Below are 23,629 nucleotides of genomic sequence, written 5' to 3'. Positions count from 1 at the left end.
GCATAAAGGCACAAGAGTGAGTTTAATGTCAGTGGAGGGGGCAGGAAGGAAGCAAGCAAGGAATGGAGACAGTATACTTAGATAGAAAGTGGGACGGGCTTGTTGTGTGAGGGGGAATTGGTAAGAGAGAAGAGGGAGTGGTGATGAACATACCGTTGTTGTCCCCAAGGGGGTCAACGTCTCCAACTGCCACTGCACCCATGACCTGGGCCGCAATGATTCTGCACACTCGTTCCTCCAGGTCTGTAAGGGAGTGCAGCTCCGGCTGACCTCCTCTCGTGTGTTGCTGCTCCCCTACTGTTATGAGCAAGTTTGGCCTGCAAGAAAAGGGACAGCGTGTGAGTGAATGTGCAGCCATGTGTTTGGTAGATGTGCCTACCGTAGTTGAATAGCTGTTAATGTAAGCAAGGCGTGCAATGTGGATGTGACTTTTAGTAGGTGGGCATAGTTGGTGGGTAAGTGTTGGGAATTTGGCGGTTTACACCATCTATGCACAGAGTGAGGTTGAGATTGGGGCTGTAGAGGTTTTTGAAGCAGGTACTCACCCTGACCACCCGAATGACGTTGTTGAACTTCTTACGGCACTGAGTGGGAGTCCTGTAGACCACACTTCTGGCCGAGACCTACTGGGCAACCTCCCTCCACATCCTCCTGAGCTCCTGCGGCAATAGCCTCCTGCCCGTCGGCAATCCACGACCGTGACCAGAGCCTCCATGGCCTGGTCACTGAATTGGCGAGTTCTCTCCCTGGGCCTCTGATCAGCCATGAGATCTTTCAAGGATGGTTTGCAGCTTCCTGCAGGCCCAGGTCACAAGCAGCAATGATCAGAGTGAGGCTGTGCAGCATGATTGAACTTCCCCTTTAAGAACCGGAAGGCGCCAGTCTGTCTGAGGACTCTCTGACAGCGCCTGAACTTGAGTAGCGTCTGCGGTAGTGCCCCGCTCTCTGACGTTCGCACACTAAGAAGAGTGTGTAGCGCTTGATTTAGCGATCCACTTCCCTCTTAGGGCAATAAAACTGAATTTCACGGTCGCCGGCGCTAAATAGCGCCCAGGCGATGTTAGCGCCCCAAAATGGTCGATACCAAATTTTTCCCCCAAAATGCCAGCACCCATGGAAATGGGCTTTAAAATGGGCCACTATGTGAAAACAGTACGGTTTTGTACCCAAAGTCTGAGCTGCCAATATGCAGCCACTGCTTATTAAGCATAACTAAGGCTTGTTAATAAATCCTCATGCATTATGCAACAAATAACATTACATTGCACTGTGCTGAGCAGCCAGCCTTTTGCCAGAGTGGTATTTAGCAGATGAAGCAGTGAGCAGCAAATTCAGAGGGGATGTTGAGAGTGCGGCTGCTGTCACAGTTGGCCCAGTCAGACACTGGCAATGCTGACCCGACCTGGCCCAGTCCTGTGGGAGCTGAAGGACGTCGTGTGCTATATGCAATTATCAATAAAGAACACATGTTGGCTACACATAGCAAAGGAAAACATTTATGTCTGTGAGTGCACACACTGACAATACAGTGTTCTCCCAAATCTTGACCTCATAGCAACTTAATAAACTTGCCTTGGCAAAGTCAATTAAAGATTCCAGTGGTCCAATGTAACCGATAACCTCGCATAGTATAATTAAAGTGCGGGCTGAGCTGTGACCCTTCCAATTGATTCAGCTCAGCTTCATTCAAAAGTGCACAAATTTCAAACTGATAACTGATTTTACTCTCTCTGTCCAGCTTCGCCTCCCATGGAATGACTGTCCTATGATTGTCATTTCCTTTATAACTTTTATTTCACTCTTTCATTTGCTGGATGAGAGCCTAGAGGGGAAAAAAGAGATTTCAGCAAGGGACAGACTTGTCCCATCAGCGGAGCACTCCAAGAAAGGGCTCTCATTTGCTGTGTGTGGGATCTTGCTGTGCATACAATCGCTGCTGTGTTCATCTACATGACAACAGTGACTGCATGTCAAAGCGATTTGTTGGCCCAGAATTTGCTGGGGTGAGGCATCTCGCGACGCTACCCATTACTTAAATTTTTTCCCTCCCACAACAGCTCGAATCCTATTTGCGCCACACATTGCTGGAAGTGTGAGCTGATAAGGGGGCATCTGGGGTCTTAGTGAATGACGGGACCACCAGTCTACCTCCTTAACTAATAAGATTTAAGGATTGAGAATGAAACAGAGGAATGATGGAGAAGGAAGTAGGGTGAATTAGAGTTAAATCAGGTACAGAAAGAGAGATAAAGAGAGGGGAAGTAAGATTGGATTAAGAGAGACAGAATAAAAGAGACAGAAAGGAAAAGAAAAAAATGTAATTTAAAATTTAACAACAATTTACTACCACAGTTTCAGTTGTTCCTTTTCTGGGCCAGAGAGGTTGACGAACATAAATCTCGTAATTAAAAGCGTCCTTCTGTCGTTAAGTACCAGCCCTAAATTTTTGTGGCGCGTTTAATGGGTAATTAATGGGCAAAACCAGCAATTTCATGAAATTCACGGGGAGGTTAAGGGCGAGCCACCATTTTCAGGAGGCAGAGCGGAGCAGCACAAATCATCCAGCAACTTGTGGCGATTGACAATTCATGGAGTATCTCTTCCTCACCACAAATTGCTGGATTTTTTCACACACTAATAATGGCGTGCGCATTAAACTCACCGTTATTTTCCCAGCAAATACTGGGCCATTGTATGTGAGCACTTGGTGATCTCCTGCGAGGCTGTGTAATTGTCAGCTTTCTCTTCCTAGTGATGTAACCTGAAGAGTTACTTTCACCTATTTGTGGGGTTACTATAGCGCAATTTACTGCAGTGTGTGCTCCTTCCCTTTACCACAAGCAAATAAAGAGTGTCAATTAGGACATACCTCTATGTGTTGATTGACACAGATAGATGTGAAATGGCAAAGGACCAAGAGCCACAGAAAAGCCATTTCATCCATTAGTACCATCGGAAATTAGTTACCAGAGATCGGTGCAAACATAATGCAGGTCATAGACTATGGGTCAGAATTTGCTGTCAAAACAACGGCAAAGCTAATTGCGCTCACTGTTATTTCTGGGTACTTTCGGCGAGGAGCAGATGCATGGCTAAATGTGAATATCCGCAAGTTGCTGTCCGAGTTGTGCACTCCGCTGTTAGCTTTGTGAAAATAGGCCATTAGCCTCCCCATTTTGTTTTTAGGAACTTGCTTTAATTGTCCATTAAACTCATCGCCTCCTCCTGAGGTCCCCACCATCACAGAAGCCAGACTTCAGCCAATTCGATTCACTCCACGTGCTATCAAGAAATGGATACAGCAAAGGTTATGGGCCCCGACAACATCCCGGCTGTTGTGCTGAAGACTTGTGCTCCAGAACTAGCCGTGCCTCTAGCCAAGCTGTTCCAGTACAGCTACAACACTGGGATCTACCCGACAATGTGGAAAACTGGCCAGGTATGTCCTGTCCACAAAAAAGCAGGACAAATCCAATTACCACCCCATCAGTCTACCCTCAATCATCAGCAAAGTGATGGAAGGTGTGGTCGAGAGTGCTATTATGCGCCACTTACTCACCAATAACCTGCTCACTGATGCCAATTTGGGTTCCGCCAGGACCACTCCGCTCCAGACCTCATTACAGCCTTGGTCAAACATGGACAAAAGAGCTGAATTCGTGAGGTGAGAGTGACTGCCCTTGACATCAAGGCAGCACTTGACCGAGTGTGGCATCAAGGAGCCCTAGTAAAATTGTAGTCAATGGGAATCAGGGGGAAAAACTCTCCACTGGCTGGAGTCATACCTAGCACAAAGGAAGATGGTTGTGGTTGTTGGAGACAATCATCTCAGCCCCAGGACATCACTGATGGAGTTCCTCAAGGCGGTATCCTAGGCCCAACCATCTTCAGCTGCTTCATCAATGACCTTCCCTCAATCATATGGTCAAATGTGGAGATGTTCGCTGATGATTTCACAGTGATCAGCGCCATTCACAACTCCTCCGATAATGAAGCAGTCCATGCCCGCATGCAGCAAGACCTGGACAACATTCAGGCTTGGGCTGATAAGTGTCAAGTAACAGTCATGCCACATAAGTGCCAGGCAATGACCAGGGAGAGTTGAACCACCTCCCCTTGACATTCAACAGCATTAATATTATTGAATCCCCCACGATCAACATGCTGGGGGTCACCATTGACCAGAAACTTAACTGGACCAGCCACATAAAATACTGTGGCTACAAGAGCAGGCCAAAGGCTGGGTATTCTGTGGCAAGTGACTCACCTCCTGACCCCCCCAAAACCTTTCCACCATCTACAAGGCACAAGTCAGGAGTGCAATTCAATACTCTCCCCTTGCCTGGATAAGTGCAGCTCCAACAACATTCAAGAAGCTCGACACCATCCAGAAAAAAGCACCCTGGTTGATTGGAACTCCATTCACCACCTTAAACATTCATTCCCTCCACCACCAGCGTACCGTGGCTGCAGTGTGTACCATCTACAAGATAACATAACATAAGAACATAACAAGAAATAGGAGCAGGAGTAGGCCATTCGGCCCTTCGAGTCTGCTCCACCATTCAATGAGATCATGGCTGATCTTCTGCCTCAACTCCATTCACCGGCCCTATCGCCATATCCCTTGATGCCCTTACTAGTCAGAAATCTATCGACTTCTGTTTTGAATATACCCAATGACTGAGCCTCCACAGCCTTCTGGGGTAGAGAATTCCAAAGATTCACCACCCTCTGTGTGAAGAAATTTTTTCTCATCTCAGTCCTGAATAACCTACCCTTTATCCTGAGGCTGTGGCCCCTGGTTCTACACTCCCCAACCAAGGGAAACATTTTCCCAGCATCCACCCTATTAAGGCCTGTAATAATTTTGTATAAAGATGCACTGCAGCAACTCGCCAAGGCTTCTTCGACAGCACCTCCCAAACCCACGGCTTCTACCTCCTAGAAGGATAAGGGTGCATGGGAACACCACCAACTCCAACTTCCTTCCAAATCATGCACCACCCTGACTTAGAAATATCTCGCTTGTCAAAATCCTGGAACTCCCTCCCTAACAGCACTGTGGGAGTACCTTCACCATACAGACTGCAGTGGTTCAAGAAGGTGTCTCATCACCACCTTCTCGAGGGCAACTAGGGATGGGCACTAAATCCTGGCCTTGCCAGTGTCGCCCACATTCCATGAATGAAAAAATCCCAGAAAGTTAAGTCTTGTCATTACATGCTTAAGTACCCTCTTAACGATGTGAGAAGTGTTTATGACTGCCAATCAGTCTCGCTGGCACGGAGAATGAACTATTACAAGTGTGGAGTCTCATTTCTTCAGATTTAGAATTATTTAGGGACATATAAAAAATGTGTTTTTTCTTACTTTTCCTTTTTCTCTTTTTCTCTCTTAATCCAATCTTTCATTCCCTCCTTATTTCTCTCTCTCTACCTGATTTGACATTGAAAATTCTCCTTCCTTCACTGTCCTTCCGCTGTTTATTTCCCAATCCTTAATTCTGATTGGTTAAGGAGATACCGTAGTTGCTTGCTCTGTTCACTCAGATCCCAGATGCTCTGTTCCCCTCACTGCGATGCTGTCAGCTCGCACTTCCAGCAACTTTGTGGGCAAAAATGTTTGGAGCTGAAGGGTGCAGCAGCAGGTCTAACTAATGGCAGACGCCATTAGAAGCCCGGCTACAGCAAATGCCAGCCCAATAACACCAGTCTTTGTTTCTGGGGTATGCTTTGGGCTGCCCCACTGAAGCAAAAAGGGAACCACCTTCTGTTTCTCTGTGATGAACATCCACAAGGACCAGCGGTGCCCGGTGAGTGAAATGGGCTTTTCATTTTGACAATGTGCTTTTTCACCAAAACTTCCGGCACTCCACAGGGTCACTAGTGAAACATTCACGATGTGCACCAGTTACCAGTGTGGAAGGAGCTTTGCTGCAGGTGCCTCATTAATGGATATTTTTCAATCATTCCTGCCAATGAAACTGGGTTGCGTAAAACCAGCCGCAGTAAACTCCCACTTCCATATCGGTTTGATTGCCAACCATTCAAATCTATACAATAGGTTACAGAATAACAAAAAGGCTATTAAATAAAAACAGAAAACAACAACAACAACTTGTATTTATATAGCACCTTTAATGTAGTAAAATGTTACTTGCCATTTATTCGCCCAAGGTGCTGCACAGGAGTATTTTAAGACAAAAACATTTGACATCGAGCCACATAAGGATAACTTGGGGCAAGTGACCAAAAGCTTGGTCAAAGAGGTAGGTTTTAAGGAGCATCTTAAAGGAGGAAAGAGAGGTAGCGAGGTGGAGAGGTTTAGGCAGGGAATTCCAGAGCATAGGGGCTTGGCAACCGAATGCTGGAAAACACTCAGCAGGTCAGACAGCATCTGTGGAGGGAGAAACACAGTTAGAGCAGGTGTGTCCAAACTTTTTGGCCCCGATTTTCTGCCAGCCGTTGGGCAGGTTTTCATGCGGGCGGGGGCCAAAAATCGCCGAAATAGGGGGTCGTGACCCCACCCCCCCCCGCCTGATTCCCCGCCCCGTCCGACTTTTGGACCGCCGTTTCTCCGCGACCCAAATCAGTCCCACCCGCCGCTGGCGGGACTGGCCGTCGGGACCCTGATCGCCAATTATTGTCATGTTTAATGCCATTTTAGGGTGCCCTTGCGATTTTCAGGGGTTCCCCACTCTAAACACGCCTGCGGGGAACCCCGCTGATGGAACCTGGCGTGAAGCTTGCCGACTTGCTTGCTGTCAGCTGCAGGTCATTCGGGAAAGCTGCGATTTAAAGGGACAGCATTTGTATGTTGAAGGACCTTGTTGCTGCAGGCTTGGGGCTACTTCTTCAAGGCTTAGGCACAGCTGTGGAAGGTTGGAGCCTCACACACTTCTCCAATGTGATCTCCTGGGAAGCCCCTCTCACCACCCTCACTGAGCGCTTCCTCAGCGGAGGCATCTACCAGAAGCATGGGACGCCTTTTCTTCCTTCCCTTCTTGCCATTACAGGATCTCCAGCAGCAGAGGCGGCAGCAGCAGAACCAGGAACAGCAGGATGAGCACCAGGCTGCTGCTCACTCACCTGAAGCTGCACAGACCAGAAGGGGCCAGTGCTTGGAAGTGGCTTGAGAGCACCATGCTGTGCTTCAGGGGGCCATGGGGACCCGTATCTGCACTGGCAGTCCTACTCAGAAGGACTTCCATAAAGGTCTGGTTTCTCTGTTCAATAGATGGCCAACGCTCCTCAAGAGATGTCATTCTCTTATGAGCACTCACCATGTTTTCCGTACCCTGGCGAGGTATCGCCTCCATGGAGGTTGCCAGCCTTTCCATGGTGATGCGTTCCTGTGCCAATGACTCCACAAAGGCTCTGCTCATGGTCGCTATGGACTCCTCCATTCGCTCCGCACTCGCAGCGACCCTGGAGCCAAAACCTGCCAGAGACTGCTGCATCTGTGCATGGAGATCCATCACCTCTTCTCTTGCGGATGGAGCCAGAGGCAGAGGTTCGACATGCAGCGCAGCTGAGCTGAGCTGGCAGAGTCCTGCGCCCACCGACGAGGACTCTCCACTGCTGTCCCTGTCCCCAGAATCTGCTGATGCTCACTTGTGAGCTGTGAAACACCAGGTGACAACACTACCCTATGTCCCGAAGGTCCCCCCGAAGTGTGAGTGTCTGCGCTGGTGCTGGGTGTGCTTACTTCTGCTGACGCTGCGCCCTCAGAGGTTGGAGCTTCCTCTGAGGAGTCTGGCTGCACAGCCTCTTCCTCCTCCACAGTGGGGACGGGGGCTCTGGATCGTCCTGTGGGGGAGTAGAGGAAGGAGTTAGAGATGTGATGCCAAGGTTACATGCACATTCGAGTTGACATCTGCTGACACCTACATCCATGCAGCCTTGGTCTCAGTGGGAGGCCTCTTCCTGCCTGACCTAGGGAAGAGGACCTCCCTGTGGGCCCTAACCCCATCCAATAATGCCTGCAGTGAAGCTTCGTCAAATTTGGAGGCAGCTCGGGGTCTGGCACTGGCCACAGCTGCTGCAGGCTCCTCTGCCATCCTGTATGGTTCTATTGGAAGCAACACAGGAAGCAATGCTTGCTGTGGACCTTGAAAGCACCATGAATGATGACATCATACTGTGGGGCTTCCTGACTGGAAATGGACAATTAGCAAGGCTGCCCACTCGCTGGAAATTAATTGGCCACTTGAGGGAAAATTGCGTGCAGTTGGCTGACACTTTTTTTTGTGTGTCAGAACCCCACATTCGGGGGAATCCGACCATTTCCCACACAATCCACAAAATCGGGCCCTTTGTCTTTGTCAGCTACTCAAGTACATACAGTGGAGCCACATATATAAAGTTTAATCGATACTCCTAATAATTTGCATGTGTCTCCGGTGACTGAGACTAACAGACCTTGGGGTTCTGATTCAGGATTTATCCACCAATGAGGAAACCGCCTTTTCCAAACCTCCAGCCCCATCAAACTCAATGTATGTGTGTTCTTGGAGCCCACAGATGGCCAACTGTTCTGCCATTTATTTATCTCTGTATGGTTTTATTTTTAACAGCACCTTTTTCCACTTTTTGAGTCCTCCTTTTGCCAAGTGGTAGCCTTGAACAGGACACTAGAAGGTACATGAGTTTGACACAAGGGCCCCGATTTTCGGCTTGTGTGGGAAATGGTCGGGTTTCCCCGAATGTGGGGTTTCTGACACACAAAAATGTGTCAGCCAGCTCCACGCAATTTTCCCTCAAGTGGCCAATTAATTCCCAGCATGTGGGAAGCCTTGCTAATTGTCCAATTCGAGTCAGAAATCCCCACAGTATGATGTCATCATTCGTGGTGCTTTTAAGGTCCATGGCAAGCGCTGCATCCTCTGAAGGCTTCCAAACGAACCATACAGGATGGCAGAGGAGCCTGCAGCAGCTGTGGCCAGTGCCAGACGCCAAGCTGCCTCCAAATTCGACAAGGCTTCACTGCAGGCATTATTGGATGGGGTTAGGGCCCACAGGGAGGTCCTCTTCCCTAGGTCAGGGAGGAAGAGGCCTCCCACTGAGACCAATGCTGCATGGATGCAGGTGTCAGCAGATGCCAACTCGCTGTGAGTCACCAGAATAACCTTGGCATTACATCTCTAACTCCTTCCTTTACTCCCCCACAGTACCATCCAGAGCCCCCGTCCTCACTGTGGAGGAGGAAGAGGCTGTGCAGCCAGACTCCTCAGAGGAAGCTCCAACCTCTGAGGGCGCAGCATCAGCAGAAGTAAGCACACCCAGCACCAGCGCAGACACTCACACCTCGGGGGGACCTTCGGGACATAGAGTAGTGTTGTCACCTGGTGTTTCACAGCTCACAAGTGAGCCTCAGCAGATTCTGGAGACAGGGACAGCAGTGGAGAGTCCTCGTCGGAGGGCGCAGAACTCTGCCAGCTCAGCTCAGCTGCGCTGCATGTCGAACCTCTGCCTCTGGCTCCATCCGCAAGAGAAGAGGTGATGGATCTCCATGCACAGATACAGGAGTCTCTGGCATGTTTTGTCTCCAGGGTCGCTGCGAGTGTGTAGCGAATGGAGGAGTCCATAGCGACCATGAGCAGAGCCTTTGTGGACTCATTGGCGCATGAACGCATCACCATGGAAAGGTTGGCAACCTCCATGGAGGAGATAGCTCGCCAGGGTACGGAAAACATGGTGAGTGCTCATAAGAGGATGACATCTCTTGAGGAGCGTTGGCCATCTGTTGAACAGAGGAACCAGATCTTCATGGAAGTCCTTCAGAGTAGGACTGCCAGTGCAGAAACGGGTCCCCATGGCCCCCTAAAGCGCAGCAAGGTGCTCTCAAGCCACTTCCAAGTGCTGGCCCCTTCTGGCCTGTGCAGCTTCAGGTGAGTAAGCAGCAGCCTGGTGCTCCTGGTGCTCATCCTGCTGTTCCTGGTTCTGCAGCTGCCACCTCTGCTGCTGGAGATCCTCTAATGGCAAGAAGGGAAGGGAAAAAAGGCGTCCCATGCTTCTCGTAGATGCCTCCGCTGAGGAAGCGCTGAGTGAGGGTGGCGAGAGGGGCTTCCCAGGAGATCGCATTGGGGAAGTGTGTGAGGCTCCAACCTTCCACAGCTGTGCCTAAGCCTTGAAGAAGTAGCCCCAAACCTGCAACAACAAGGTCCCTCAACATACAAGTGCTGTCCCTTTAAATCGCAGCTTCTCCGATTGACCTGCAGCTGACAGCAAGCATGCCGGCAATCTTCACTCCAGGTCTCATCAGCGGGGTTCCCCGCAGGCGGGTTTGATGTGGGGAAAGCCCCAAAGTTGCAACAGCCCCGGAATAACTACCTCAACAAGCTGATAATTGGTAATTAGTGTGCCGACGACCAGTCCCGCCAGCGGCGGCCGGGACTGAAGCGGGTCGCGGGGAAACGGCGGTCCGAAAGTCGGACGGGGCGGGGAATCAGGCGGGGGGGGCATCCCGACCCGCTTTTTCGCCAAATTTCGGCCCCCGGCCGCATGAAAAGCCGCCCAACGGCGGCCAGAAAATTGACCCCAAGGACTTCTTGCCTCTGATTATCTGTCCCTCCCTTTAGCTTGGTATATAATGCCTCAGGCTGCCCCAAAACTCTTTACACTTCCAAAAGTACTTTTTGAAGTGTAGTCATTGTTGTAATGTAGGAAACACGGCAGCCAATTTGCTACACAGCAAGCTCCCACCACTAGCAATGTGATAAATGACCAGATAATCTGTTTTAGTGATGTTGGTTGAGAGATAAATATTGCCCAGGACATCGGGGGAGAACTCTACTGCTCTTCTTCGAAATAGTGACGTGGGATTTTTTTATGTCCACCTGAGAGGGCAGATGGGGCCACGGGTTAACGTCTCATCCGAAAGACGGCACCTCTGACAGTACAGCACTTTCTCAGTGTTGCACTGGAGAGTCAGCCTAGATTGTGTGCTCAAGTGTCTGGAGTGGCGCTTGAACCCACGACCTTCTGACTCAGAGGTGATTGTGTTCCCACTGAGCAACGGCTGACTCATCACTGTGCTCAGATAAAATCAGCTTCTCGGTAGGGACAGTTTAAATGACTAAAATGAAGGAAAGAAATAAAAGGGATGCACAAAGTAGAGACTCGCCCTGTTTACAACAGGCCAATACTGACACTGAGAGAAAACAAGTCTAGCAATCGCCCTAGATTCATGCAGCCAAACAGTATTTTATGTCCTTTGAGCCCAGGGCAAGATCTAACTTTAATTACTTTTATTATTTCCTTTTTTCCCCACAGGAACAGAAGGTTTGGAAGGTATAGTCATAGGCCCCAGTCAGATCAGCATGTCCATTACTGGCACCACAGCATGGGCTACTGCTATGAACAACTTGGGGATAGCCCCAGTGGGACTAGCTGGGCCACCGCTGGTATCAGGTAAATATGGTCAAAATATCTGTTTGATGGAACATTGAATCCTGACCCTTCTAAACTCGATCAAGAGCATTCCCTCCATGTTCACACGAACCTGCGGGATTGGAGGAGGCTCCTGATGGCCCTTTGGCTTGTACTTTATGCACCACAACAGCTTGATCTGATTATTTCCAGATAGAATCTTGGAAGAGCAGGGAGAACATTTTACGGTTCTGTGGGTATGTTCCCATATAGAGGATGAGTGTCAGTTATGAAAAATAAACCATTGGATGGTGGGTGTAGCACGGTGAATTGCTAGGTTGAAGCACCTGCAGCTTGCTCTGATACTACCACCAAGTAAATGTCTATCTAGAGTATAAGCTGAGCAAACACCTGTACCTGTCATAGCTCCAGTTACTGTGGCATGGTAGCGAACAGCGAGAGAGACAGTAAACTCTTATTAAGATGAAAGCAAAATACTACAGATGAGTGTTACCTGTAGGCTGCACTATGTTCTGCGTGGCCTGTTTCTGTTAATGTGTGGTCCCTTTAAATTTCTGGGCATGTGCCGTATTTACAACGTAAAAGCTGGTGAGCGGCCTGCGCGGGACCTTGTAGATTACTGCACGGCCACGCACATATGCAACTTAGAGGGAACATTGGCGCAGATGTTGGAAATCTGAACTAAAAACAGAAAATGCTGGAAGCACTCAGCAAGTCAGGCAGCACCTGTGGAGAGGGAAACAGAGTTAACGTTTCAGGTCGATGACCATTCATCAGAAATGGAAGAAGTTAGAGACTCATCAGTTTGCAAGCAAGTAAGTTCTCACAGAATAGTACAGCAGAGGAGGAGGCCATTCAGCCCATCGAGTCTGCGCCGGCTCTTTCGAAGAGCAATCCAGTTAGTCCCACTCCCCCGCTCTTTCCCATATCCCTGCAATTTTTTTCTTCTTCAAGTATTTATCCAATTCCCTTTTGAAGGCTACTATTGAATCTGTATCCACCACCACATCAGGCAGTGCATTCCAAACCCTAACCACTCCTTGCATAAACAAAGTTTTTCCTCATGTCACCTCTGGTTCTTTTGCCAATCACCTTAAATCTGTGCCCTCTGGTTATCGGCCATTCAGCCTTTGTAAACAGTTTCTCTTTATTTACTCTATCTAAACCCTTTGTGATTTTAAACACTTCTATCAAATCTCCTCTTAGCCTTCTCTGTTCTACAGAGGACAACTCCAGCTGCTCCAGTCTATCCACATAACTGTAATCCCTCATCGATGGAACTATTCTAGTAAATCTCTTCTGTACCTTCTCCAAAGCCTTCACGTCCTTCCTAAAGTGTGGTGCCCAGAATTGGACTCAGTACTCTAGCTGGGTCCGAACTAGTGTTTTATACAGATTTAGCATAACTTCCTGGCTTTTGTACTCTAAGGGCTGGATTTTGATACTGGAGGCGTGTAGGAGGCGGGACTACAACTTTTGGGGTTGTCGTCCCGCCTCCATCGAGTTGCGGCCAACCCACTCGATTTTCACTTGATTGACCTTGTTGAGCCCGCCCAGCAGGCTCAGCAGGCCAATTAAGGGCTACCCAGCAACAGGTGACATCACAGATTGACATTTCATCTGTCAAGAGCTTTTGACAGATGAAATATCAGCGTTTGACAGCTCTTTGAAGCTGCCAAACACTGACAATCTGTACACTAAGTTAATTCCTTCCTCTCAGGCTGATTTAGAGATCTCTCCAGAACAGAAAGCTGAATGCTGCAACTTTTGACAGCTCGCGGCCATTCTGCTTTCTGTGGCGGTGAGATGAGGTACTCCTGAGACCTGAAGGAAGGAAGGCTGTAAAGGTAAGTAAAACTTATTTAAACACTTTACACACACCAAACACACTTACCTCTGCACTCATGCACACATCACTCTCCTGAACACCGGACATCGCGAACCCTCCAAGCCCTTCAGCCCGACGGTCCGCCTTGCTAACTTGGCGTGGTTTGGAGCCGTCGGGAATCCCACACTTCAGGGATAAAAATGGAGATTAGGCTAAAAACTGCCTGTTAACTAACTGTTAACAGGCAGTTAATTGGCACTAATCCCCTTCCCGCCTCGGGGAGGCGGGTCCCAGCACAGGTCGGGTATCCGCCTCCTTTGAAACTGGCATAGAGGTGGGTTGGGGGCGGGATGGGTTCGTGCCCCCCGATTTCGCGATTTTAACCCCCCACACGCCTCCAATCCTGCCTCAATGGCCCAATGAAAATCGAGCCCTATGCCTCTATTTAAAAAGCCCAGGATCCCATATGCTTTATTAACTGCTTTGTTAATCTGTCCTGTCATCTTCCAAGATTTGTGCACAAACACCCCTAGGTCTCTCTCTTCAAAATTGTCCCATTTAGCATGGATTGTCTTTCCTCATTCTTTCTATCAAAATGTATCACCTCACACTTTTCTGCATTGAATTTCATCTGCCATGTGTCCGCCCATTCCACCAGCCTATCTACGTCTTCTTGAAGTCTATTACTATCTTCCTCACTGTTTACTACACTTCCAAGTTTTGTGTCATCTGCAAATTTTGAAATTGTGCCCTGTACCCCTTAGTCATTAATGTATATCAAAAGCCGCAGTGGTCCTAGTACTGAACCCTGGGGAACTCCACTGTGCAGCTCCCTCCAGTCCAAAATACAGCCGTTCACCACAACTCTCTTTATTCTTCAGACAATTTTGTAGCCATGCTGCTACTGCCCCCTTTTATCCCATGGGCTTCAATTTTACTAATAAGTCTAATATGTGGTACTTTATCAAATGCCTTTTGAAAATCCATATACACAACATCAACTGCCCTGCCCTCATCTACACTCTCCGTTACCTCATGAAACAATTCAATCGGGTTCGTCAAACACGATTTGCCCTTAACAAATCCATGCTGGCTCTCCATTATTAGTCCATGCTTGTCCAAGTGGCTGTTCATTTTCTCCTGGATTATTGTTTCTAAAAGCTTCCCCAGCACCAACGTTAAACTGACTGGCCTGTAATTGCCAGGTTTATCCTTCTCCCCTTTTTTAAACAAGGGTGTAACATTTCAAATCTTCCAGTCCTTTGGCAACACCCTTGTAGTTAAGGAGGATTGGAAGATTTTGGCCAGCACCTTCGCAATTTCTACCCTTAGTTCCCTTAGCAACCTAGGATGCATCCCATCCAGACCGGGTGACTTCTTGACTTTAAGTACTGCCAGCCTTCCTAGTACCTCCTCTTTATCTATTTTTATCTCATCCAGTATCCCAGCAATCTCCTCGTTTACCATAGCTTTGGCGAAGTCCTCTTCCTTGGTAAAAACCAATGCAATGTATTCATTTATTACCTCAGCCATGCCTTCTACTGCCACCAACAGATCTCCATTTTGATCCCTAATTGACCCCACCACTCCTTTGGTTTCCCTTTTAGGTTAGCCACCAATCAATTCTTGTACTGTCACTTTGCCCCTTGTCACTTGTCCTCTGTACTATATTCAGCCTGATTCTCCCTTGTATTATCAAGCTGACATCTGTCATATGCCCCCTTTTTCTGCTTCATCCTACTCTCCAACTCCTTTGTCATCCAGGGAGCTCTGGCTTTGGTTGCCCTGCCTTTCGGGAATGTACCTAGCTGTACCCGAACCATCTCCTCTTGAAAAGCCTCCCATTGTTCCATTACATTTTTGCCTGCCAGTGTCTGACACCAGTCTTTACAAATTGGAGTCAAAGGGCTTGATCCCCCCTCAATTTACCAAAATGAGGCTTCCTCCAGTTAAGTATTTTTATTCTAGATTGTTGCTTGTCCTTCTCCATAACTAATCAAAACCTTGCGATGCTATGATCACTATTCCTGAGGTGCTCCCAGACTGTGACATTCTCCACTTGACCCACTTCATTCCACGGGACTAGATCCAGCAATGCCACCTTCCACATTGGGCAGGAAACATACTGATGAAGAAAAATCTCCTGAACACACTTCAGAAATTCCTCCCCTTCTCTGCCCTTAACACAATCACTAACCCATTCAATATTAGGGTAGTTAAAGTCTCCCATCATCACTATATACTTCCTGCACCTCCCAGTAATTTCTTTGCCAATCTGCTCCTCTATCTCCTTCCCACTATTCGGTGGATATAAAAGACACCAAGTAGTGTATTAGTTCCTTTATTGTTTCTTATCGCCAACCAAATAGATCCTGTCTTTGATCCCTCAAGGACATTCTCTCTTTCTAGCACTGTAATATTTCCCTTAAACAAAACTGCTACCCCTCCTCTTTTTTCCTCCCCTGTCTTTCCTGAATACCTTGTACCCTAAGCATCCAACCCTCCCTTATTTTAAGCCAGGTCTCAGTTATTGCCTCCACACCATAATCCCACGTGGCTATTTGCGCCTGCAGCTCACCAACCTTATTAACCACACTTTGGACATTTACACACATGCACTCCAAACCTAACTTAGACCTCTTTGTATTTTCTATGATCCCACCTAATTCTGTATTATTTCTAACTCTGTCTCTCCCAGTCTTCTGTGCACTGTGATTCTACTTTTTAATACTACATCTTGGTGCCAACCTCTTGCCGAATTAGTTTAAACCTTCCCGACAGCACTAGTTAACCTGCCCGCAAGGATATTGGTCCCAGCTCTGTTCAGGTATAACCCATCCATCTTGAACATGTCCCTCCTGCCCCAGAACTGGTCCCAATATCCCAGGAACCTGAAGCCCTCCCTCCTTCACCATGTCTCTAGCCATGCATTAACCTGCCATATTCCTATTCTCACTAGCGTGTGACACTGGGAGTAATCCAGAGATTACTACCTTTGAGGCCCTGCTTTTTAACTTCCTCCTTAGCTCCTTAAACACTGACTGCATGACCTCAACCCTCTTCCTCCCCATGTCGTCGGTTCCAACATGGACCACGACTTCTGGCTCTTCCCCATCCCCTGCAGAATGTACCTGTTCTGCTCTGTGATGTCCCTTACCCTGGCACCCGGGAGGTAACAGACTATATGGGTCTCATGCCGATGGTAGCAGAACTGCCTGTCTGTCCCCCTGACTATCGAATCCCCAATTACTACTGCATTCTTACAGTTTGTCGTAGCCCCCTGTGCAGTCCTTTGCCTCATGGTGCCAAGCTCGGGACTGCACTCCTTCGAGGTGTTGTCACCCTTATTGTTATTCAGTGCTGTATATCGGTTTGAGAGTGCCACACTCCCAAAGGATTCCTGCACTGCCCGCCTTTTCCTACCCTTCTGGGTGGCAACCCACTTGCTAATCTGAACTCTCTCTGGCTGTGGGGTGGCCACCTCCTGCAACCTGCGATCCAGGAAACACTCAGCCACCTGCATGCCCTGCAGTGAATCCAGCTGCCCCTCAAGCTCAGCAACCCTCAGCATGAGTTTGAGCAGCTGGAAGCATTTCCTGCAAACATGGGCCTCCGGGAGACTCAAAGCATCCCACATGGTGCAGGAATTGCAGGCTACGGGCCGCAGCTGTCCTTCCATTCTAATTAAAAACATAAAATAAACTCCTTAGATACAAAGTGATTATCTATACAATTGCTGTTAACTAGGTCTAAACTACACTGCTATTTTTCTATTGGCTCCTCAAAGCAAACTAACCAAAGATTTAACATAATGCGGGGAGAAATTCACTATCACCCCGTTTGGGGTGCCAGGCGCTAATGATTTCAAAGTTTTGAAAAATTTGCCATTTGCGCTCCAAGAAGGAAGTGGATGCTAAGTCAAACGCTCCACCTCCTTGGAGCACAATCGGCAGCAGGCGGGACGGAGACTGCAGCAGCGCTGTACACTGGGCCATGCAGCACTGCCACATTCAGAGGCTCCTTCCCTCCCTTAAAGGTAAGGGCCATCGCTGCAGGCTCTGCAATTTAAAAAGTACCTACTTGGACCACCAAGGCAGCCACGATCCTGCAGAGTGCCAGGCTGATCGATCGCGGGCAGGAACCCGCACAAAAAACCTGCAACAAAAAAGGTAATTATTTTTTTACTTACCTCGGCCACCTCACCTTTAATCATCGCCCCTGAAGCAGCCGGCCGCCTGATGCACGTCTCCTGCAGCTGTCGGTGTTTTCAACTGGCACTGCTGCAGGGTGTGGTGTATGTGCCTTTAAGAGCAATTATGGTGTATGTGCCTTTAAGAGCCCCAGGTGTGCGTAATGCCGGTAATTGCCACTTGGGTTATATAAGCCTGTGTATTGTGTATATCCTTTAGAAACCCCCCCCCCAGACTTGCTTAGTAAATACCTATGAACCAACTCCTGTCTTCAGTGTCTTTATCTACACACTGACACTACAGTGGCGACGAAGTGGAAACGGACTTACCTGCAATTCGGCAGCACCTCAAGGACATCGATTCCTCCAGCGTCCAGAAGACTCAAGGAAGTAAGAGAAACTGTGGTTTCACCAGCTGGCCAAGCTGGTGACAGGTACTGCGCTAATCCTTCCTGGGCGTCAGGCTGGAGCTCCAGCGGCGGGCTCTACAGCTGAGACAGGCAGCGAAATCGGAGGCAAGCAATAACGGACTGGGAGGGTGCACTCGAGAGACGGCCGGCGCGGCAAGCAGGTCAGCGTTTAGACCTCCGTCGGGAATGACTCTCCAACAGTGAATAAACGGAAACCACAGTAAAACAGCGTTGTTATCGGTAGCAGCGGCGGGAAAGCGCGGGAAGTGCCATATCGTTGCTACAGAGAGAAAAAAAACGCGAGAAGCGCCATATCTTTTCTGAAATGCCTAAATCTGGTAATATTGAGGCTTTTGATGGCGAAATAGAAGATTGGACCACATACGTGGAAAGAGTAGAGGTTTATTGCACTGCAAATGGAATAACAGATGAAAAAAAAGCTTCAGTACTTCTGAACTTAATGGACGCGAAGACATACAGGCTGTTACGAAATTTAATCACTCCAGCCAAACCAAAGGACAAGACTTTTAAAGAAATTGTTGATACCCTGCAGGAGCATTTAAACCCAACACCGCTGCTGATAGCGGAACGATACAAGTTCTTCAAGAGAAATCAACACAAGGATGAAAGTAACGCTGATTACCTAACCGAATTAAGAAAGCTATCAAAGTACTGCCAATTCGGAGCAGGACTATCGGATTATCTTCGAGACAAATTTGTTTGCGGTCTCTTAAGTGAAGGAACACAAAAAAGACTGCTTTCTGAAAAAGATTTAACATTGGACAAAGCTTTCAGTATGGCTGTATCATACGAAGCAGCAGCAAAAGGAGCTGCAGAGATACAACAAGAGACACAGGACTTCGGCACCCATAAAATGACACAGGAGTTCGGAAGATGTTATCGCTGCGGCAGATCCACCCATAACCAGAGGGACTGCTGGTTCAAGGGCAAAGCATGCAGGCAACATGGTAAGATTGGACACATTGCATGGGTATGCCAATCTGGACAAAATAAATCCACTGACAGAAAACAAAAAATCAATAAAGAAAAGTACAGGAAGGTACAAATGATGACGGACAATAGCTCCGAAGACCAGAATAGCGATAGCGACTCCGGAAACAAGAGACTAAGCCGTCTCAAATTACATAATGTACTTGCCAAAGAGGATTACCAAACCATTTGGGTTACCCTCACAATAGCAGGGTCCCCAGTTAAAATGGAGCTAGATACAGGATCAGCTCTAACCGTAATAAATCGACGAGATTACGAGAGGCTATTTTCGCATATACCTCTAAAAGACACATCCATTATCTTAAAAACATATACGGGGCAGAAAGTCTACCCCAAAGGAAAAATAAGGGTGCCTGTGGTATACAACGGCAAAGAAATACAAAAGTTGTATTTATACATTCTACAAGATGGTGGTCCACCGTTGTTGGGACGTGAATGGATAAGGAAGATACGTTTAGACTGGCACTCCATTCAGGCACTGATGGTGACCAGTAAGGAAAAAAACAATGATGACATCATACCTGAACGATTAAAAGACATCTTGGCCAACGCCAAAGAAGTGTTTCAAGAGAAACTAGGAACCTTGAAAGGCATCACCGCCTCAATAAAAGTGGCAGATACAGCAATTCCAAAATTTTTTAAGGCAAGACCGGTGCCATACGCAATACGTCCGGCAGTCGAGGCAGAGCTGAAGAATTTGGAAAAGGCAGGCGTATTATCCAAAATAGATTGGAGCGAATGGGCAACACCCATCGTTCCAGTCATGAAAAAAACATTGAAAAATAACTCTGAGGAACAGAAAAAAATTCGCATCTGTGGGGACTTTAAGGTGACTGTAAACCCGGTCCTTCACATGGTACAGTATCCTCTTCCGAGGATAGAAGATATTTTTGCCTCACTATCCGGAGGGAAACGTTTCACAAAAATTGACTTGGCACAGGCATATCTACAGATGGAGGTTGAGGAGACCTCTAAAAAGTATCTCACAATAAACACACACAAAGGCCTGTACCAGTACAATCGACTGGTTTTTGGAATAGCATCAGCTCCAGCTATCTGGCAAAAAGCTATGGAGCAAGTCCTGCAAGGGATTCCGGGGACTCAATGCTACCTAGACGACATCCTTATAACAGGAGAAAACGACAACGAGCACCTTGCCAATTTGGAGCAGGTGCTCACTAGGCTGAAAGAACGGGGCCTACGAGCAAATCGCCCCAAGTGCGAATTTTTCCAAAATCAGATATCATATTGTGGCCACATAATTAATAAGGAAGGGTTGCATAAGTCACCTGAAAAAATTGAAGCAGTTATAAAAGCCCCAGCACCTGAAAATGTTTCACAATTAAGGTCATTCCTGGGATTAATAAATTACTATCATAAATTTTTACCGAACTTATCAACTATTCTACACCCTCTTAATGATCTTCTACAGACAGGAGTGATTTGGAAATGGAACGAAGACTGTAAACGTGCCTTCCATAAATGTAAAGACTTAATCACATCCGAGAAAATTTTGGCTCATTACAACCCATCACTACCAATCAGACTGGCGTGCAATGCATCCCCTTACGGCATAGGAGCGGTATTGTCCCATAGATTCCCTGATGGCTCGGAACGGCCGATAGCATTTGCGTCACGCTCATTGAACTCAGCTGAGCGTAACTATGCCCAGACAGACAGGGAAGCACTCAGCCTGGTATGGGGAGTGAAGAAATTCAACCATTACCTACACGGACAAAAATTTACCTTGCTGACTGACCATCAACCCCTCATCTCCATATTCAACCCTAAAAAAGGTGTCCCCATTATGACGGCACAAAGACTACAGAGGTGGTCCCTTTTTCTAGGGGCACACCAATACAACATTGAATACAAAGGGTCAAAACAACATGGGAATGCTGACGGTTTATCACGTCTACCGTTGCCAACGATAGAAGAGGCACCTACAGTAGACCCAGTAGAGATATTCCACTCTACCATAGTGGAATGTCTACCGGTGACAAATTCTGCCATTGAAAGGGAGACAAGAAATGACCCTACTCTCTCACGGGTCTACGATTTAACAGTGAAGAGATGGCCAGCACATGGCGAACCACTGTTGCCAGCATTCTCACAAAGAAGAGAACAGCTGTCAGTGTGCCGAGGAACCTTGATGTGTGGATCCAGAGTGGTGATTCCACCCAAACTCCAGGACAAAGTGCTAAAGGAGCTTCACGAGGGGCATCTGGGTGGAGTGAAAATGAAGAACCTAGCTAGGGCGTTTGTATGGTGGCCAGGTATCGATGGAGACATCGAAGACATGACCAAGAGCTGCCTAGGATGCCAGAAGTTCCAAAATGCTCCACCACAGGCCCCTCTACATCCATGGGAGTGGCCCTCATCTCCCTGGCAAAGGGTGCACATCGACTTTGCTGGTCCATTTATGGACTCAATGTTCTTAATCGCAGTTGATGCACACTCCAAGTGGCCGGAGGTAATAAAGATGTCCTCCACCACCACGGAAAAAACCATCACAGTATTAAGGACCATATTTGCCAGGAATGGGCTGCCGGAGCAGATATGTTCTGATAATGGACCGCAATTTGTGTCCGAAGAATTCAGAAAGTTCTTAAAGAACAATGGAGTAAAGCACTACACGTCCGCCCCATACCATCCCGCCACCAATGGATTGGCTGAAAGGTTTGTCCAGACCTTCAAGAAGGCCATCAAGGCCATGGGTAATGAAGACATAAAACTTCAGCACAAGGTGGATAACTTCTTATTTGCATATAGGAATGCAACGCATATGGTTACTAACCAAACTCCCGCCATGATGTTCTACAATAGAAACCTAAGATGCCGGCTGGATTTGGTCAAGCCCAACATCCGAAGGGACGTGGAGAACCGGCAGTTTCAGGGCATGAATGAAAGGCCAACTAGGGCCTTCCAGATAGGCCAACCGGTTTTGGCCCGGGACTACCGTACCGAGAAATGGCAGCCTGGAACTATCTGCACACGATTAGGACCACTGATGTATACCGTGGACATCGGAGACAGCATAATAAGGCGCCATGCTGACCAAATCATCAAGTCATCCGAAAAGGGACAACCTACACCACCACTCTATACATCTAACGATGAAGTAGAGATACCCATATCTACCTCCGATCCGGTGATACTGGAGCCCGATGAACCCGACACTGGCCTTCAAGCCGAATCAGCCTTGCCAGAAGAACCTACTACACCACCAGAAACTACTACACCCCCGAGGCGTTATCCGGACCGAGTCAGGAAGCCTCCTGAGAGACTAACTTATAATTAATTAATACAGCAATGTATATTATTTTGCATATAACATGTAATTAATAATTACTTAAAATATGATGTACTAGTTAGCTAGAAGGGGAGGAATTGTGGTGTATGTGCCTTTAAGAGCAATTATGGTGTATGTGCCTTTAAGAGCCCCAGGTGTGCGTAATGCCGGTAATTGCCACTTGGGCTATATAAGCCTGTGTATTGTGTATATCCTTTAGAAACCCCCCCCAGACTTGCTTAGTAAATACCTATGAACCAACTCCTGTCTTCAGTGTCTTTATCTACACACGGACACTACACAGGGGGCGGAAGTCAATTTTGGGTCTGGGGCGCTACCGGGGAAATGTGCACAGCAATGGCGAAGGAGATCGGGCGCAACGCTGTAGTGCCGCCGCAAAGCTCCTGCCGAATATGGTGGGAGACGATGTCAGCGCCGCTCCCGGTCGCAAGGCCATTTGTGCCCTGTTAGAAACAGAAAAATAGGAGCAGGAGTAGAGCATTCGGCCCTTCGATCCTGCTCTGCCATTCAATATGATCATGGCTGATCCTCTATCTCAATACCATATTCCCGCTCTCTCCCCATACCCCTTGATGCCTTTTGTGTCTAGAAATCTATCTATCTCCTTCTTAAATATATTCAGTGACTTGGCCTCCACAGCCTTCTGTGGTAGAGAATTCCACAGGTTCACCACCCTTTGAGTGAAGAGATTTCTCCTCATCTCAGTGCTAAATGTCCTACCCCGTATCCTGAGACTGTGACCCCTCGTTCTAGACCCCCCAGCCAGGGGAAACATCCTCCCTGCATCCAGTCTGTCTAGCTCTGTCAGAATTTTATACGTTTCAATGAGATCCCCTCTCATTCTTCTAAACTCTGGTGAATACAGGCCTAGTCGACCCAATCTCTCCTCATGCGACAGTCCTGCCATCCCAGGAATCAGTCTGGTAAACCTACGCTGCACTCCCTCTATGGCAAGTATATCCTTTCTTAGGTAAGGAGACCAAAACAGCACACAGTACTCCAGGTGTGGTCTCACCAAGGCCCTGTATAACTGTAGTAAGACACCCTTGCTCCTGTACTCAAATCCTCTTGCAATGAAGGCCAACATACCATTTGCCTTCCTAACTGCTTGCTGCACCTACATGTTTGCTTTCAGTGACTGGTGTACAAGGACACCCAGGTCCCTTTGTACATCAACATTTCCCAATCTATCAGCATTTAAATAATTCTCTGCCTTTCTGTTTTTCCTACCGAAGTGGATAACTTCACATTTATCCACGTTATACTGCATCTGCCATGTATTTGCCCACTCACTCAACTTGTCTAAATCGCCTTGAAGCCTCTTTGCATCCTCCTCACAACTCACAATCCTGCCAAGTTTTGTGTCGTCAGCAAACTTGGAAATATTACATTTGATTCCCTCATCCAAATCATTGATATATATTGTGCATAGCTGGGGCCCAAGCACTGATCCCTGCTGTACCCCACTAGTCACCGCCTGCCACC

The 23,629-nt window shown here is 47.8% G+C and overlaps 1 protein-coding gene across 1 annotated transcript in view; it reads left to right on the top strand.

The window, feature by feature from the left end:
- Positions 1 to 23,629, top strand: part of enox1 (ecto-NOX disulfide-thiol exchanger 1) — a 980,064-nt gene that overhangs the window by 34,099 nt on the left and 922,336 nt on the right. The window contains exon 2 of the mRNA XM_086006510.1: positions 11,277 to 11,414. Coding sequence (XP_085862636.1) covers positions 11,277 to 11,414 — 138 coding nt within the window. The remainder of the gene's footprint in view (positions 1 to 11,276; positions 11,415 to 23,629) is intronic.

Source organism: Somniosus microcephalus, chromosome 14 (assembly GCF_052327205.1).
Source record: "Somniosus microcephalus isolate GS21.2 chromosome 14, FLI_Smic_1.0, whole genome shotgun sequence".
Taxonomy (NCBI): Eukaryota; Metazoa; Chordata; class Chondrichthyes; order Squaliformes; family Somniosidae; genus Somniosus; species Somniosus microcephalus.
This window is presented reverse-complemented; position numbering and strand designations above follow the sequence as displayed.